The sequence below is a fragment of the Ailuropoda melanoleuca genome, chromosome 4, assembly GCF_002007445.2.
Source record: "Ailuropoda melanoleuca isolate Jingjing chromosome 4, ASM200744v2, whole genome shotgun sequence".
In the NCBI taxonomy this organism is placed as follows: domain Eukaryota; kingdom Metazoa; phylum Chordata; class Mammalia; order Carnivora; family Ursidae; genus Ailuropoda; species Ailuropoda melanoleuca.
This window is the reverse complement of record NC_048221.1, coordinates 10,776,608-10,795,238: the sequence shown is the minus strand read 5'-3', so window position 1 is coordinate 10,795,238 and position 18,631 is coordinate 10,776,608. Positions and strand designations below refer to the sequence as shown.

Sequence of the window (18,631 nt, the reverse complement as noted above, 5' to 3'; positions counted from 1 at the left end):
TTGGATCCTATTGGCTAGAATCTTTTTTGAGTATTTTGTCACCCATGTTCATCAGGGATATTGGTCTGTAATTCTGCTTTTTGAATGGGTCTTTGCCTCGTTTTGGGATCAGGGCTATGCTGGCCTTATAGAAGGATTTTGGAAAGTTTTCCTTCTGTTTCTATTTTTTGAAATAGCTTCAGTAGAATAGGTATTAATTCTTCTTTAAATGTTTGGGAGAATTCCCCTGGGAAGCCATTCAGCCCTGGGTACTTTTTTTATGGGAGATTTTTGATTACTACTTAAATTTTGTTACTGGTTTTTGGTCTATTCAGATTGTCTATTTCTTCCTGTTTCAGTCTTGGTAGTTTGTAAGGTTCCAGGAAGGCATCCATTTCTTCCAGATTGCTTAATTTGTTGGCATGTAGTTGCTGGTAATAATTTTGAATAAATGTTTTTATTTCCTTTGTGTTATTCATGATCTCTTCCCTTTCATTCATGATTTTATTGATTTGGGTTCTTTCCCTTTTCTTTCAGATAAGTTTGGCCGTAGGTTTATTTATGTTATTAATTCTTTCAATGGATTAGCTTCTAGTTTCATTGATCTGTTCTAGTGATCTTCTAGTTTCTAGTTTTTGATTTGTGGTCTAATCTTTATTAGATTATTATTTATTATTTCTCTTCTCCTGCTTGGTTTAGGTTTTATTTGCTGTTCTTTCTTCAGGTCCTTTAGGGGTAAGGTTAGCTTGTGCATTTGGGATTTTTCTACTTTTTTGAGAGAGGTTTGGATGACTATGTATTTCCCCCTTAGGACCACCTTTGCAGTATCCCATAGGTTTTTGGACCACTGTGTCTTCATTCTCATTAGTTTCCATGAATTGTTTAAGCTCTTCTTTAACTTCCTGGTTGACCCAATCATCCTTTAGCAGGATGCTCTTTAATTTCCAAGCGTTTGAATTTCTTCCAAATTTTTTCTTGTGATTGAGTTCCAGTTTCAAAGCATTGTGGTCGATAACATGCAGGGAATAATCTCAATCTTTTGCTATCAGTTAAGACCTGATTTGTGACCCAGTATGTGGTCTATTCTGGAGAAAGTTCCATATGCGTTCTAGAAGAATGAGTATGCTATTGTTTTATGGTGGAATGTTCTGTATGTATCTATGAAGTCCATCTGGTCCAATGTGTCATTCAAAGCTCTTGTTTCTTTGCTTATCCTCCGCTTAGATGATATGTCCATTGTTATGAGTGTAGTGTTGAGGTCTCCTACTATTAATTATTATTATCAGTATGTTTCTTGCCTCTGGTTATTTGGTGTATATAACTGGACGCTCCCATGTTGGGAGCCTAGATATTTACAAATGTTAGATCTTGTTGGATAGACCAGTTAAGTATGACATAGTGTTCCTCTACATCTCTTTTTACGGTCTTTGGTTTAAAATCTAATTTTTGTGTCATGAGGATTGCTACCTCAGCTTTCTTTTGAGGTCCATTAGCATGGCACAGGGTTCTCTATTCCCTTACTTTCAATCTGGATTGGTCTTTATGTTCAAAATGAGTTTCTTGTAGACAGCATATAGAGAGGGCTAGAAGGTATATTTGAGAACTTCCCTAATATGGGGAAGGAAACAAGCATGGGACTCCAAGAGGCAGAGAGGACCCCTCCCAAAATCAATAAAAATGGATCAACAACCAGATATTAGGGAAGTTCTCAGCTATGAATTGTTCAAATATACCTTTTAGCATGCTCTCTCTTTCCACCCCCTCAAGGATCCCAATAATTCTGGCATTGGAACCTTTCATGGCATCATTAATCTCTGTAATCCTTTTCTCATGTGCTACTAGTAGCCCATCTCTGTTTTCCTCCACTTCCCTCTTTTCCATCAGTTTGTCTTCTAGATCAAGGATTCTCTCTCTGCCTCAATTACCCTGGCTGTTAGAGTATCCAATTTAAAGACTGCATCTTATTCATAGCATTTTTTAAGTTCAGCCTGATTAGATCTCATTTCTGCTCTTAGTGATTCTATGTTGTCACTACTGCTTTTTTCAAGCCTAGCTATTGACTTCATGATTGCTATCTTGAATTCTATTTCTGACATTTTGCTTATATCCATATCCATTAGTTCTGTGGCAGATGACATTGTCTCAGGATCTTTTCTTTTTTGAGAGTTCCTCTTTCTAGTCGTTTTTTTGAGGGATGGTTGAGTGAATGAGCCTAGTCCAAAATATCAACTAGCAGTCATGCAGGATGCACCCTAGGAAAATCAGGTGTGGTCAGAAGCCACAACCAAAAAAACAAAGCCAAAATGAAACACAAGAGTAAAAGTCATAAAATTTAAAAAATTTTAAAAATGGGTAAGGGGAAAGTGGGCTATAACCTCTCAGTAAGGACAAAGTAGGGTGTTTCAGTTGTTTCTGGGTGTAATTTGGTCTCTGTGATAGAGGACACTATATCCAAAAACTACAAGGATGGTAAAACTTATATATGTATATAAAGGTAAAATTGAATAGTGAAAAAAGGTCTACAATAAAGCATATACCTATAAAAATATAGGTATGAAAAATTACAAATTAAAAAGCTACTATGAAAAGAAAGTTGATAGAATAAACATCTAGTTGAAATGAGAAAAAAGTAAAAAAGAAAAAAACAGAGAAAAAGTATGAGAGAAAGAAAAGAAAGAAAAAGAGAATTTGGTCTGAAAAATCAACAAGCTGCGAGGCACCTCAATATACTATTTTACCCTGGTGTTGGGATTTTACAGTCTTATGGGCTACAGAGGGCTGTCCTCCTCTTGTTCTTCCAGCCTATCTTCTGGGGGAGGACCTGCCAAGCTATTTCTTAGGTAACCCTGTCTGGGTGGAGTTGCCCCCCCCCAATCAGGGTGATGGGCTCAGTGGAAACTGATCCTCTGTGTGGTTTTTGTTCCCTGGGGGATCAAAGCAAATGATCCCTGGGATCAGAGCAAAAACAGCCTCAGCCAAACCTCTGGTCCAGAGTAGAAAATTTGCAGTCTCCCCTCTTTAATAAACCCTCCAGGACAGTCTCCACTTCTGTATGTGTTGTTGAAAACTGCAGCCTCCCTGGTGCATGCCACAACAAGTCTCCCTACAACCAAGCAATTGCACTACTGGTTGTTTACCCCAAAGATACAGATGTAGTGAAAAGAAGGGCCACATGTACCCCAATGTTCATAGCAGCAATGTCCACAATAGCCAAACTGTGGAAGGAGCCAAGATGCCTTTCAACAGATGAATGGATAAAGAAGATTTGGTTCATATATACAATGGACTATTACTCAGCCATCAGAAGGATAAATTTCTACCATTTACGTTGACATGGATGCAACTGGGCAGTATTATGCTAAGTGAAATAAGTCAAGCAGAGAAAGACAGTTATCATATGGTTTACTAACATGTGGAATATAAGGATTAGTGCAGAGGACAATATGGGAAGGGAAGGAAAACTGAGTGGGAAGAAATCAGAGAGGGAGTCAAACCACATGAGACTCTTGACTCCGGGAAACAAACAGGGTTGTGGAAAGGGACCTTGGTGGGGAATGGCATAAGTGGTTGATGGGCATTAAGGAGGCACATGATGTGATGAGCACTGGGTGTTATATTCAACTAATGGATCATGGAACATTATATGGAACGTTAATGGTGTACTATACATTGGCTAATTCAATTTAAATTAAAAAATAGAAGAAATTATACATCATATCAGACAGCTGCAGGTGTTATGAAGAAAAAAAAATTGGTATAAAAATTGGTAAAAAAAGGAGTGAATGGGGAGGGTGCTAAGTTTAATAGGAGTTCAGGAAGAGCTGCAAAGAAGGTGACATTTTAATAGAGGCTTCCAGGAAGATAAAGCAGGAGGCAGGAGGATATCTGGGGGAGGTGTTTGCCCAGGAGGGAAAAAAGAGCAAAGACCCTGCAGAAAGTGCTTACTTCAGATATGCAGATCTCAAAATGAAGTCAGTGCGGTGAGGGAATGAGCAAGAGGGAGAGAGATGAGAGGTGGTGGCAGAGAATGTTGAGGACCAAGGTGGCTTTCCTGACACTGATGAGACTTCAAGACATGGGGAGTCTTTCGTTCCAATGGTGTTCTTTGCCTGTTTATTAATTGTGTTCCAAGGTAATCTGTGAATAGAGATAGATCCCTTCCTTATTTCCACCTGTTGGTTAACAGTCTGCATTTAAGGGTCACATATTGGACTATATGAACTTGGGTACCATTGTCCTGAGGACTGCTCATGCCCCACAACACACATTCATACACAGATGCACAAAATGCGCTCTGACCTCCTGGCACTGTGTTACTATCATGCTTTTCTTGTCCTCAGTCACAATAATTTTGAAGGAAATGATACAAGGCAAACTTTCAACATGAGATTACCTTTACCCCAAAGACTGTGTAAATAGTACTTAAATTCTAGTTAGTAAGCCTCCCGTGGACATGGAAACATGGGGCTCTCTTTTAATATGATCACTTTGTGTCCTTTATTTAAATAAACATAAAAAAATAGGTTCCAAAAATGGTATGATCACTTTGTGTCCTTTATTTAAATAAACATAAAAAAATAGGTTCCAAAAACAGAGAGAGGAAAGAAATGGACACAAGGGGGAAAAAGAGATATAATATACTCAGGCAGTCCCTGAGAGACTCGTGAGCAGAAGGCTTCCCTGGTTCTGGCAGCATTCCAGCCCCAGTCCACATCCCCTGATGCCCAGAACAATTAACAAAAGAGGAAATGAACAAGAATTGAGTGGTATTTTTATGATGTCAAGATATTTAACTGACTGAATATCCCTCTAGGAAAATGTGCAAAGGGAATAAACCTGCAATTTACAACAGAAAATATACAGTGTATGACAATAGAAGGGGATTTTTGAAGATGAAATAATAAAAGATTTTTCCAAATATTTTTAAAATTTAAATTCAATTAGCCAATATATTCTACATCATTAGTTTCAGATGTAGTGTTCAATAATTTATCAGTTGCTTGTAACACCCAGTGTTCATCATATCACATGCCCTTCTTAATGCCCATCACCCAGTTACCCCATCCCCCCACCCTTCCAGCAACCCTCAGTTTGTTTCCTATAATTAAGAATATTTAATGGTTTTTCTCCCTTTCTAATGACTTCTCACTCAGTTTTCCTTCTCTTCCCCTATGATCCTTTGTGCTGTTTCTTATATATGAGTTAAATCATATAATAGTCTTTCTCCGATTGACTTGTTTCACCAAAGGATTTTAAAGACAAATCTTTTCTGATGGGTGAATAATATTCCATTGTGTGTGTATAGATGTATATGTATATGTATGTGTGTGTGTGTATATATATCTGTGTGTATATATATATATATATGAACCATATATGTATATATGAACCACATCTAACTGGAGGGTGTTATATTAAGTGAAATAATTCAAGACATGGAAGTGATCTCAGTGTCTACCAATAGACAAATGGATAAGAAAAATGTGGTGTACACACACACACACACACACACACACACTGGAATATTTCTCACCCATAAACAAGGATGAGATCATGCATTTTGAGACAATATGAATGGACCTAGAATATATTATGCCAAGCAAAATAAGTCAGACTGAGAAAGACAAATATCATATGATTCCACTCATTAGTGGAGACTAAAAAATAATGAATGCACAAAAAGCAAAATCAGACCTATAAATACAGAGGACAAACTGATGGTTTCTAGAGAGAAGGAGTGTGTGCAGATGGGCAGATTGAGTGAAGGGGAGAGGATACAGGCTTCCAGTTACGGAATGGATAGTCATGAGAATAAAAGGCACAGTGTAAGGAATACAGTCAATGATATTGTAACAGCGATGTACCAATGTTTCAGGACTGAAGGCAGCTACACTTGTAGTGAACATAGCATAGTGTATAAAGTCCTTAAATCACTGTGTTGTATACCTGAAATTAATATATCATTGTGTGTCAACCATACTCAAATAAACACAACAACAAGAAAACACACAACGTATTCTTTTTCATTGGAAAAGAATGCTGTGAATAGCCTACTTGTGTATATAGCCAGAAAAAAATACCTATCTATGTTTAAAGATATAAATGCATTTTCTCTAGATGAAAACCTGAGTAACTAGATCTGGGGAACATGTATGAAGAAAAGTCTACCTCTGTAGCCAAAGAATTTGCCATCCACCAAATGCAATGACTCATGCACTTTCTTTGAACTCTGTCTGAAATTTTCTAATAGAAGTCAGGATAAAGTTCAAGAGAAGATCCTAGTTGGAATGGAGGTGCTAAGGTGACATAGCTATATCTCCGAGTCAGTCACTGGAGACTGTCACTCACAGTAGCTCAGAGGCTCACAGAGTGGTCTTTCTGATGTGCCTGCATGCGTGGTTATCTACATTGGAGAGATGTCCATTCCAGAGGAGATGGACCCTTGGTAGAAGGAAATAGACACTTGGTCCTCAAGGTGGACACATAAGGACTGGTGTGGCAGAAAATTTGCCTTTATTTATGGTCCCTTAGCTATAGGAGAGCTGAATTGCTTTGAGAATTGAGCAACATGGAGGGAATTTATTTAATAGGGAGCTCTGGGAATTCAGCCTCTGCATCGCCCTCTGCAGAGCTCACCTGCAGCTCATGAGCTGCAGGCTAAGAACATCCTCTCTGTGCCTCTCTGAGATGTCCAACCACTGCAAAGAACCAGCGCACGACCCCCATTTTTTTGTCCTTTCTACATCAATTGTCTTTGGAAGGAAGGACCATTAGAGCCAAACACGTTGAATAAGGCATTAGGGGAATCCAGAGTAGTCCAGTAAGTACTCCAGGAAAATGGTGTGGAGGGAACGAAAGCTTTTATTAACCATGTCTTCCAGGTAAACGGTCAGGTTGATGAGATAGTGACATGAGATTGATTCCAAATCCTGCACATTTCATGTCTGAAGAGGATTCTTGGTCCTCATTCCTTCTCAGCTATTATTGCTTCTCTTCTCAGCGTGTCATTGTAGGGCCCCTCTCCTCCAGAAGCCGGAACTGACTCTCCCATATATCTGCCTATTTCTAGGGTTCTTCTTTATTCCAACCTTAGCTTTTCCTCTTATTTGTGAAGCACTGATTGACTGAGGCAGCCCTGTGGAGGGAGAAGAAACTTAACTTGCAGTCAAGCAGATGTGAGGTTGAATCGCCATTTTCCATCTGGTGCCTGATGGACCTCGGCAATATTTTTTTCTATTATGTGGATCTTTTCCCCATCAGGACAGAGTGAGTATTAGGGGGTCTCAGAGAACGCTTATGGGAGGAGAGATGTGATGGATCGAACATCCAGGACATGATACCATCTGAAAAACACCATTTATTTACTCATTCACATGACACATTCCAAAAGACTTTTGAGGAACCTACACAATACTTAGGACAATCCAAAACACCTTAAATGTTTATGAAGAGAGAAAATTATGGTCAAAGTAAATGAGACATAAAACCAGGTGAGTCATTACACGAGTAAACCAAAAATCTACCTTAAAATGTTACATTGTTGCCAAAATTGGGCACCTGATAGGACTCTGATAATTCCAGCTAAGACAAAGGACGCAGTTTGTGCTGTTAGGAGAAATTTGGCTATGTAGATGGAAAAACTAAGAAGAAAAATTATCCATATTCAATTAGGGGTAATTTGTCTCCATCATCAAAGAAGGGGTATGATATCTCTATGCTAACATGAGAGACAAGTCTTCATTCCATCTCTGCTTCCACATCCATCGTGTGGGGTTTTGCAAGATACGTCCACTGTGGGAGTCCCAGTGTCACATGTGAATTCTAGGCAAGGAGGAGATAGAAAAGGGAAATAATTCTAAAGAGCGTTCAAGTATTCCTACTCAATAAATTCTCATACTTTCCACCAACTGTCCATGATTTAAGGTGAAATTGGGAAATGTAGCATCTTATCTGGGTGTGTGAACACGTCCAAATATAATCAGGGTCCAAGAACAGGGAAGAGGAGAATGAATATGTTACATAGGCAATCTCTGGCTCAATGATCAATTACAAGAGTCACAGTATCCATAACACGAAAACATACAATTGTTTGTTAGAAGCTTGGCCTTTCCTGACACTAAGGCAAAAAGACAGTGATCTCCCCAATTTTCATGAAAGTCACATTGCTGTGAGGGAAGGAGAGATGTGTGCAGCCAATTCCCTTCAAGGAATCCAAAACACATTTTAAGGTGCTTGAAATGTTTCTTAATGTAGACTAGAGGCTTCACACATATGGTAATGGCCACACCATAGGAGAGGTGAGGAAGGACCACTATTATCATGGCTCAGGTATTAAAGAGTGCTGAAAAAAATCAGCAGCAAACCTTGACCAAATTTAAAGGCATTTAACCCATCTGAGCTACAAGAGTATTCAGATTCCTGAGTAGTGAAGACTAATGGCGCCATGTTGGTTAGCTGTATGAAAATTAATTTCGGTGGCTCCAAATCACAAGGCACCAACTGATCCTACCTTGATATTCAAATTAATATTTCCTTGAGCTGTTGTAAGTTTTATTTTTTAAAAAAATTTTTAATTTTTCATTATGTTATGTTAATCGCCTTGTAGTACATCATTAGTTTTTGATGTAGTGTTCCATGATTCATTGTTTGCATATAACACCCAGTGCTCCATGCAATATGTGCCCTCCTTAAAACCCATCACTGGCCTATCCCAATTCCCCACCCCTCTCCCCTCTGAAGCCCTCAGTTTGTTTCCCAGAGTCCATAGTCTCTCATTATTCATCCCCCTTCTGTTTACTCTCCCTTCATTCTTCCCTTCCTTCTGCTACCCATCTCCCTGCTATTTCTTATGTTCCATAAATGAGTGAAACCATATGATAATTGTCTTTCTCTGCTTGACTTATCTCACTTAGCATAATCTCCTCTAGTCCCATTCATGTTGCTGCAAATGTTGGGTAATTGTTCTTTCTGATGGCTGAGTAATATTCCATTGTACATATGGACCACATCTTCTTAATCCAGTCATCTGTTGAGGGGCATCTCAGCTCCATCCACAATTTAGCTATTGTGGACAATGCTGCTATGAACACTGGGGTGCATATGGCCCTTATCTTCAACATGTCTGTATCTTTGGGGTAAATACCCAGGAGTGCAGTTTCTGGGTCATAGGGTAGCTCAATTTTTAACTTTTTGAGGGACCTCCACACTGTTTTCCAAAGTGGCTGTACCAACTTGCATTCCCACCAACAGTGTAAGGGGATTCCCCTTTCTCCACAGCCTCTCCAGCAATTGTTGTTTCTTGCCTTGTCAATTTTTTGCCATTCTAACTGGTGTAAGGTGGTATCTCAGTGTGGTTTTGATTTGAATTTCCCTGATGACTAATGATGTTGAACATTTTTTCATGTGTCTGTTAGCCATTTGTATGTCTTCATTGGAAAAGTGTCTGTTCGTATCTTCTGCCCATTTTTTTTGATTTGATTATTTGTTTCTCACGTATTGAGTTTGAGAAGTTCTTTATAGATCTTGGATACCAGTCTTTTATCTGTAGTGTCATTTGAAAATATCTTCTCCCATTCTGTGGGTTGCCACTCTGTTTTGATGACTGTTGTAAGTTTTAAATACTGATCTTATATGAATTGACAAGGCAGATCTCTGTGCCCTGCAATTCATAACCTGAAAACATTATTATCAGATCCTGGATGGTTGTCATTTTTCTTTGTCTCTTATTCGTGAAATGATTTCCATTTTGGGGTCCTCCCTCAGATAATCAACATCAGAGACATGGGAATGCTCTTGGCACTGTCTTAGGTGAGGTTGGGTGTATTCAGGGGGCATCACCATAACCGTGAATGAAGGTACCAGAATTTCAATGTGCCTTGAACCAATGTGCATATCATTCCCTTTGAGTATGGAGAAGTCCTGGCTCAGGGACTCTGGGACTATTTCTTTAGGCATCCTTCACAGGGGAGGCCAAAGCTGATGGGGGAAGCGCTTTCTCTATGAAAGAATCCCTGCGCTTTTGGATTCACACATGTTTTAAGTGAATTTAATGAGGAACCAAAGGTTCACTTCTTTGTTGAAAACCATCAACTATTTTTTTTTAGATTCCAGATAATGTTGATACTGCCTAGTTTGCCCCAGTATTTTCAATGCTTTTGTGAGTTGGAGTTCCCTACTTCATCATTTCCTCTGTCATTAACTATCTAACTATTTTGTGGCACTTATTCCTTTTTTTCTTTTTCTTAAGATTTATTGATTTATTTGAGTGGGAGGAGGAGGGACAGAGGGAAAGGAAGGGAGAATCTTAACCAGACTCTGCCCTGAGGGCACAGCCTGATGTGGGGCTTGATCTCACCACCTGAAATCACAACCTGAGTCAAAACCAAGATTTGGATGCTTAACTGATTGTGCCACCCAGGCACCCAGAGAACACTTTTTAAAGTACGTGTACGAATATGTATATATTCCAAGCTCTGAATCCTTACCTTAAAAACAAAAAATGCCAAAATATAACATCTGCCTAAACTGTGGTGCTTATATTACTTTTAAAAATGATACTTAAAGAATTCTACTCAGGGATAAAAGAAAGAAGGCATAATGGCAGGTTTTCAAATGACACAGAACAGAGTGTCACAAAATGACCATGCAAAATAGTATAATTTGGTCAGAAGAAATACAAATCATTGTGAAAATTATAGATACTTGCATTGAAAAACTGAATATAGGATTCATACACAGTGTTTGAAACAGTTAAGACAAATGGATGAAAATTATTGACTCCACACAGATGGCAGAAAAAAAGAGCTCCTATTGAGCTAATTATTAAGCTCCTATTACTTATTGAGCTCCTATTTTTCCTACATATAAAGTAAGAAGGTTTGAGGGAAGATGTAGTGGAAAATAAAAGTGAGGAGATAAAAGTTGAAGGACTGGAAGGCACAGACATTCTAGACCAGCACAACTCAGTCATGATCGAGCAGGGGAAACCACCATGATCTTGTCACAATATGGATTGTGATTCAGCAAGTCTGAATGTGGCCTGGGACTCTGCATTCAAAGCAGCTCTGGGCAAGACTGCTCCTGCTGGTCCACGGACCACACTCTGAGTAGCCAGGCTATAAAGGGCACGACTGCTTTGGAACTAGGACGACATTTCCAGATGGCAGTGGCAACAGAGGGAAGGATGGAAGCATCTCAAATTCCCCAACTGAGGCAATTGTAACAGGAAAGTACTTTATTAATTCGCTCACTTGAAATTAAAGGCAATCACATTTCTGTATTGTCAATGTGATGGTCATTGAATGCTGATTTTTTTCCTTTCCTGCTAGTTTTTTTATCCACATGGATTCAGGAAATCAAACACAAGCTGCAGAATTTCTCCTCCTGGGGTTTTCAGCAAAGTCGGAGACTCAATTCATGCTCTTCGGGCTGTTCCTGTGCGTATACTTGGTCACATTCACTGGGAACCTGCTCATCATCCTGGCCATCTGCTCAGACTCCCGCCTCCACACGCCCATGTACTTCTTCCTCTCCAACCTGTCCTTTGCAGACATCTGTTTCATCTCCACCACCGTCCCCAAGATGCTGTGGAACATCCAGACTCAGAGCAAAGCCATAACATATGCAGGATGCCTCAGCCAGATATTTTTTTTCATTGTATTTGGATGCCTGGACAATTTACTCCTGACCGTGATGGCCTATGACCGCTTTGTGGCCATCTGTCACCCCCTGCACTACTCAGTCATCATGAACCCCCAGTTCTGTGCATTGCTGGCCCTGGGGTCCTGGTGCATCAGTGTCATGGGCTCCCTGCTTGAGACCTTGACTCTTTTGAGGTTGTCCTTCTGCACAAACATGGAAATCCCACACTTTTTCTGTGATCTTCCTGAAGTCCTGAAGCTCGCCTGTTCTGACACCCTCATCAATAACATAGTGGTGTATTCTGCAACTGGCCTTCTGGCAGTGATTCCTCTCCATGCAATACTGTTGTCTTACTATCAAATTGTTTCCTCCACGCTCAGTATTTCATCAGCTGCGGGGAAGTACAAAGCCTTTTCCACGTGTGGGTCTCACCTCTCGGTGGTCTCCTTGTTCTATGGCACAGGCCTCGGGGAATACCTCAGTTCTGCAGCGACTTCATCCACTAGGACGAGCCTCGTGGCCTCAGTGATGTACACCATTGTCACCCCCATGCTGAACCCCTTCATCTACAGCTTGAGGAACAGGGACATGAAGGGAGCCCTAAGCAGGCTCCTCGGCAGGGTGGTGCCTCTCAGTGTCAGGACCATTACAGGACTCTCCTGAGTAGCTGGGCACACAATATGGAGGCCCAGAGATCCTGGCTTCCTTCATCCACTATTTTTATTTTTCCCCAGGTGTACACATTTTAAAATGGTTCTCTCTCTGGGTCTTCCTTGTCTTCTCTATTTTTCTTCAGGTTATAACCTGGGTTCCCCCTTTCACTTTATAACCAGTCATTTTCACTTGGTGTGACTACAACCTGATTTTCTCAGTAATCTTTGGTAATGGTTTGGATTTCTTGACAAAATAAGTCAAATCTCATGTAGTTAATATATATATACTCAGAGTGATAGGACGAGTGCTTATTTTGGAAATGTCCTGAAAATTCACTTTCAGAGATGTTTTCTTGGATCATGTGAATAAAATCAACTCAAAGATCTGACTCTCCCCCCTTTTTTTCCTGATCTGATTCAATTTCCATCCAGTCACATCAACTTTACTAAATTTTTTATTCATGCACAATATCAAGGCCTTGAATTTCAGAACTGTCTCCTACCTATCTTTGAAAGTGCAGTGCTTATTACAGTTCTCAGGATGGTGTTTATGATCAGTGAATTTTTGTTGAGTGAAAAACAGATGGATGGCTGGTTAAATACAGTCAGGACCAGAAAATAAAATGTATAGATCAAATGTAAGTTTTTGAGTTAGAAAACAAATTTGGTGTTTTTTGTTTGTTTGTTTGCTTTTAGTAGGTTTCATGGGCTGAACTCAGGACCTGGTGATCATCACATGAGATCAAGGGTCAGCCAGTTAACTAAGCCACCCAGGCACCCTAAGAAATTTGGTTATTGATGTGGATCTTGATAACAAAAAATAATAATAACACTCTGCCTGCACTGTTTAAGTGTTTGCACACATTATCTCATTTAAGTTTTCCAATAATACTTATATGATTAGTATCATTCCCCTTTGTTATGGAGGAGGTGGAGCTTATGGAATCAAGCTGACTCACTCAAGGTCAAGGCTGTGGTGAAAAGGGTCACCCCTTCTGAGGTATGTGGAGGGCTGCCTGGTTTAGATGGTCTCTCAGGCATCATGTTATGTTTCCTTCAGTAAAATCTTATTATAATAACAGTTTAACCCCTAACACATAAATGCACACTTCTAGAAATCAGCTATCCAGCTAAGAAATGTTCTGTCCCTGGGGGATGCAGGCTTAGAAATAAATCCAACCTTGTACTGAGATTTACTAAGATTTCCTTAATATTATAATTTCACTTCATTTGATTGTTATAAAGTTTAACACATTTTCGTGTTCATGTATTTATTCACATGTACTCTTTGCATATTTTTGGTTTGTGTCCTTAGATCATTTCTCATCTTAAGTATTTTTATTCTAATTGGTTTAAAAGAACTTTTTACATGTCTATACTTTTTGCTTTGCAATATCCAATGTGTTCTAAATATTTTCCCTAGTTTTGCACTTGTTTTTATATCTTTTTTATTGTTGGACCTTTAGGTTTTCACCCACAGGAATCCATCAATAATCTTCTCAGTCTTCCATCTGGTTTATGATCAGTGGATTAATCTAATCTGTCTCCCACAACTCAGCTGCTATTTTATATTTTTTCAACAAGTTTATTTTAGTCATGTTATTTTTCTGTAACTTCACTCACTTTATGCCAACAAATGGTTCATGTTAATATACACAACTAATGAATCATTGAACATTTCATCAAAAACTAATGATGTACTATATGTTGTCTAATTGAACATAATACAAAATGAAAAAATAGAATGCCAAAAGGAAAAGAAGATAGAAATTTAATGTTATTTTGCTTCCAACTAATAAAAACTGTCCAAACATAATTTGCATCAAAAGCTTGCTTTCTTCATTGGTTTTAGTTTGTTTGTTTGCTTGTTTGTTTTTGAGTGATATAGAGACAGAGAGAGAGAGAGAGGGGAAGTGTGCAAATGGGGTACAGGGATGGAAGGGGCAGAGGGCGAGACAGAATCTCAAGAAGGATCCATGCCCAGCAGGAAAACCCATGAAGGGCTTGATTTCACAACCTCGCGATCATGTCCTGAGCTGAAATCAAGAGTTGGATGCTTAACCAACTGAGCCACACAGATGCCCCTACTTACTGGTTTCAATTCCACTTTTATTTTTTAATAATAATTTTTTTATTATGTTATGTTAGTCGCCATACTGTACATCCTTAGTTTTTGATGTAGTGTTCCATGATTCATTGTTTGTGTATAACACCCAGTGCTCCATGCAATATGTGCCCTCCTTAATACCCACTTTTATAATACAACAGCTTTTTATTTTATAGGATTTGTGTTTACTCATTCTCCTGTCTTAACATTAGTTTAGGCTTAAGCCAATTTCACAATCTTTAAAAATTGGTTTCAGAAGTAGAATTCAGTGATTCTTCAGTTGCAAATAACTCTCAGTGCTCATACATCAAGTGCCCTCCTTAATGCCAATGACCCAATTATCCCTTCCCCCACCCACCTCCTCTCCAGCAATCCTGTTTGTTCCATATAGTTAAGAGTCTCTTACTTCCTCTCAATTTTCATCTTATTTTACTTTTCCTTCCCTTTCCCCATATTCATCTCTTTTGTTAAATTTCACATATGAGTGAAATCATATGGTATTTGCTTTCTCTAACTGACTTATTTCACTTAGCATAATACCCTATAGTTCCATCAACATCATTGCAAATGGAAAGATTTCATTCTTTTTGATGGCTGTGTAATATTTCATTGTATATATATACCACATCTTCTTTATCCATTTGTCTGCCAAAGGACATCTGGGCTCTTTCCACAGTTTGGCTATTGTGGACATTGCTGCTATCTACATTGGGGTACAAGTGCCCCTTCAGATCACTTTGTTTGTGTCCTTTGGATAAATACTGAGTAGTGCAATTGACGGGTCATAGGGTAGCTCTATTTTTAATTTTTTGAGGAACCTGCATACTGCTTTCCATAGTGGCTGCCCAGTTTGCTTTCCCACCAACAGCGTGAGAGGATTCCCCTTTCTCTGCATCTGGGCCAACATCTGTTGTTTTCTGAGTTGTTAATTTTAGCCATCTGACCAGTGTAGGGAAGGATTTCATTGTGGTTTTGATTTGTATTTCCCTGATGATGAGTGATGTTGAGCATTTTTTCATGTGTCTGTTTGCCAATGTATATCTTCCTCGGAGAAATGTCTGTTCATGTCTTCTTCCCATCTCTTAACTGAATTTTTTTTTTGGGGGGTGTTGAGTTTAATACATTCTTTGTAGATTTTGCATGCTACCCCTTTATCTGATAAGACATTTCAAACATATTCTCCCATTCTGTTGTTTGTCTTTTAGTTTTGTTGACCCTTTCCTTTGCTTGCAAAAGCTTTTTATTTTGATGAGGTCCCAATAGTTCATTTTTGGTTTTGTTTCTCTTGCCTTTGGAGAGAAGTATAGCAAGAAGTTGCTCTGGCCGAGGTCAAAGAGGTTGCTGCCTGTGTTCTCCTCGAGGATTTTGATGAATTCCTGTCTCACATTTAAATCTTTCATCCATTTTGAGTTGATCTTTGTGTACAGTGTGAGAGAATGATCCAGTCCCATTCTTCTGCATGTGGCTGTCCAATTTTCCCAACACCATTTGTTGAAGAAACTGTCTTTTTCCTTTAAATGTTCTTTCCTGCTTTGCAAAGATTAGTTGACCATAGAATTGAGGGTCTACTTCTTTTCTATTCTGTTCCATTGATCCATGTGTCTCTTTTCATGCCAGTACCATACTGTCTTGATGATTATAGTTATGTAATACAGGTTGAAGTCTGGTATTGTGACGCTTCTGGCTTTGGTTTTCTTTTTCAGCATTCCCTTGGTGATTTGGGGTCTTTAGTGGTTCCATACAAATTTTAGGATTATTTGTTTCAGCTCTGTGAAAGATGTTGATGGTATTTTCATACGGATTGCATTGAATGTATAGAATTGCTTTGGGTAGTATAGACATTTTAACAAAATTTGTACTTTCAATCCATGAGCATAGAATGTTTTTCCATTTCTTTATATCATCCTCTATTCTTTTGTAAGTTTTCTATAGTTTTCAAAGTACAGATTTTTTACCTCTTTGGTTAGATTTATTCGTAGGTATCTTATTCTTCTGGGCAATTTAAATAGGATCAATTCCTTGATTTCTCTTTCTTCTGCCGCATTGTTAGTGTAGAGAAATGCAACTAACTTCTGTGTGTTGATTTTATTTCCTTCTACTTTGCCGAATTACTGTATCAATTGTACTAATTTTTCAGGGGAGTCTTTGGGTTTTCTACATAGTGTATCATGTTGTCTCCGAAAATAGAGTTTGACTCTTTTTTTTTTTTTTTTTGCCTATTTGGATGCCTTTTATTTCTTTCTGTTGTCTGATTGCTGAGGCTAGGATTTCTAGTACTACGTTGAACAAGAGTGTTTAGAGTGGACATCTCTGTCGTATTCCTGACCTTAGGGGAAAAGCTTTTAGTTTTTCCCTGTTGAGGGTAATAGTCACTGTGGGCTTGTCATATATGGATATTATGATATTGAGGTATGTTCCTCTATCCCTATACTTTGAAGAGTTTTAATCAGGAACAGATGTTGTATTTTGTCAAATGTTTTTTTCTGCATCAATTGAGAGGATCATATCATTCTTGTCTTTTCTTTTATTAATGTGCTCTACCACATTGTTTGATTTGCAAATATTGAACTACCCTTGCATCCCAGGAATAAATCCTACCTGGTCGTGATGAATATTCCTTGTAATGTACTATTGTATCCTATTAGCTAGTCTTGGTTAGAATTTTTGCATCTGTGTTCACAGATATTTGTCAGTTATTCTCCTTTTTGGTGGGGTCTTTGTCTGTTTTTGAGATCAACATAATCCTGGTTTCATAGAATGAGTTTGGAAATTTTCCTTCTATTCCATTTTTGAAGCAGTTTCATAAGAGCAGTTACTATTTCTTCTTTAAATGTTTGGTTGAATTCCACTGGCAGGCCATCTGGCCCTGGACTCTTGTTTGCTGGGAGATTTTTGATTACTGCTTCAGTTTCTTTGGGGCTTATGGGTCTGTTCATATGAACAAAACTAGGAGTTGGTTCATTGAAAGAATTAGTAAGTCAATAAACCCCTAGCCAGACTTTTCAAAAAGGGAAGAGAAAGAATCCAAAGAAATAAATAATGAGTGTGAGAGGAGACATCACAACCAACACTGAAGAAATACAAACAATTGTAAGAGAATATTATGAGCTATTACATGCCAACAAATTAGGCAATCTTGAAGAAATGGATGCATTCCTGCAAACATTTAAACTACAGAAACTGAAACAGGAAGAAATACAAACAATGGATCATGGAACACTACATCAAAAAATAATGATGTACTGTATGGTGATTAACATAACATAAAAAAAAGAAACACAATGCTTTGATAAACAGAAGTTTATTACATTTTTTAAAATCATGAACAGAGACTAGGTGGCCTTTCCAATATTGATTCTCTGGTTTTCCTAGGGGCAGGACACTAATTTCATAAGGGTGGCTATATATTCAGATTAGCACATCAGTATAGGGGTGATCACGTGCCTTGGGTTCCCGTTATTGTGCTAACCAGTGATCCCAGACTTAGTGTCTTAAAAGAGCACAAAGGTATTACTTTATCATTCTGGAGATCAGAAGTCCAAAATGGGTCTCTCTGGGATAAAAATCAACTTGTCTGCAGGGCTACATTTCTTTCTAGAGACTGTAAGAGGTAATCCACTTTCTTGACTTCTCCAACTTCTGGAGGCCACCCCCATCCCTTGTCACATGGCCCCACCCTCCATCTTCAATGCCAGCAGTGGCTGGCTGAGTCTTTCTCATGTCTCATCTATCAGACTGTTATTTTTCCATCCACAGATCTTTGTGATTACACTGACTTTATCCAGGTAACCCCAGATAACCTCTATTTTAAGGCTGGGTGATTAGCAATCCTAATTCTTTTGATAGCTTTAATTCCCTTTCTCTTGTAACCTAACATTTTCACAGGTTATGAGGATTGGCATGAGGACATTTTTTGGAAGGCCATCATTCTGCCTAACATACCAAATGACACAAATATGCCCAAATGTATGTGAGCTGAAATCTCTTAGTGGAGCTTCTAGGAAAACATGCATTTTCCTAATGAAAAAAAATACATCCTCAAAATGGTGAAATAGGATTTTTCTGACATCTTTTCCCGAAGGGCATCTCTTTTGACAACTCATGGTTGAGAGTACTTTCATGGAAGTACAAGGGTCCAACGAAGAAACTCAAGCCTAAAATCAGAGCAAAATACAGCCAGTATTGACAGCATGGTACTGGCACAAAAACAGACACATGGACTAATGGAACAGAATAGAGAACCCAGAAATGG

The 18,631-nt window shown here is 38.7% G+C and overlaps 1 protein-coding gene across 1 annotated transcript; it reads left to right on the top strand.

Moving 5' to 3' along the window:
• Positions 1-11,146: 11,146 nt before the first annotated feature.
• LOC100483550 (olfactory receptor 7C1) lies at positions 11,147-12,282 on the top strand. Its single transcript, XM_002929861.4, has 2 exons — positions 11,147-11,196; positions 11,307-12,282. The coding sequence occupies exons 1-2, from the start codon at positions 11,162-11,164 to the stop codon at positions 12,280-12,282; spliced, it is 1,011 nt and encodes a 336-aa protein (XP_002929907.2). The 5' UTR covers positions 11,147-11,161.
• Positions 12,283-18,631: the final 6,349 nt, after the last annotated feature.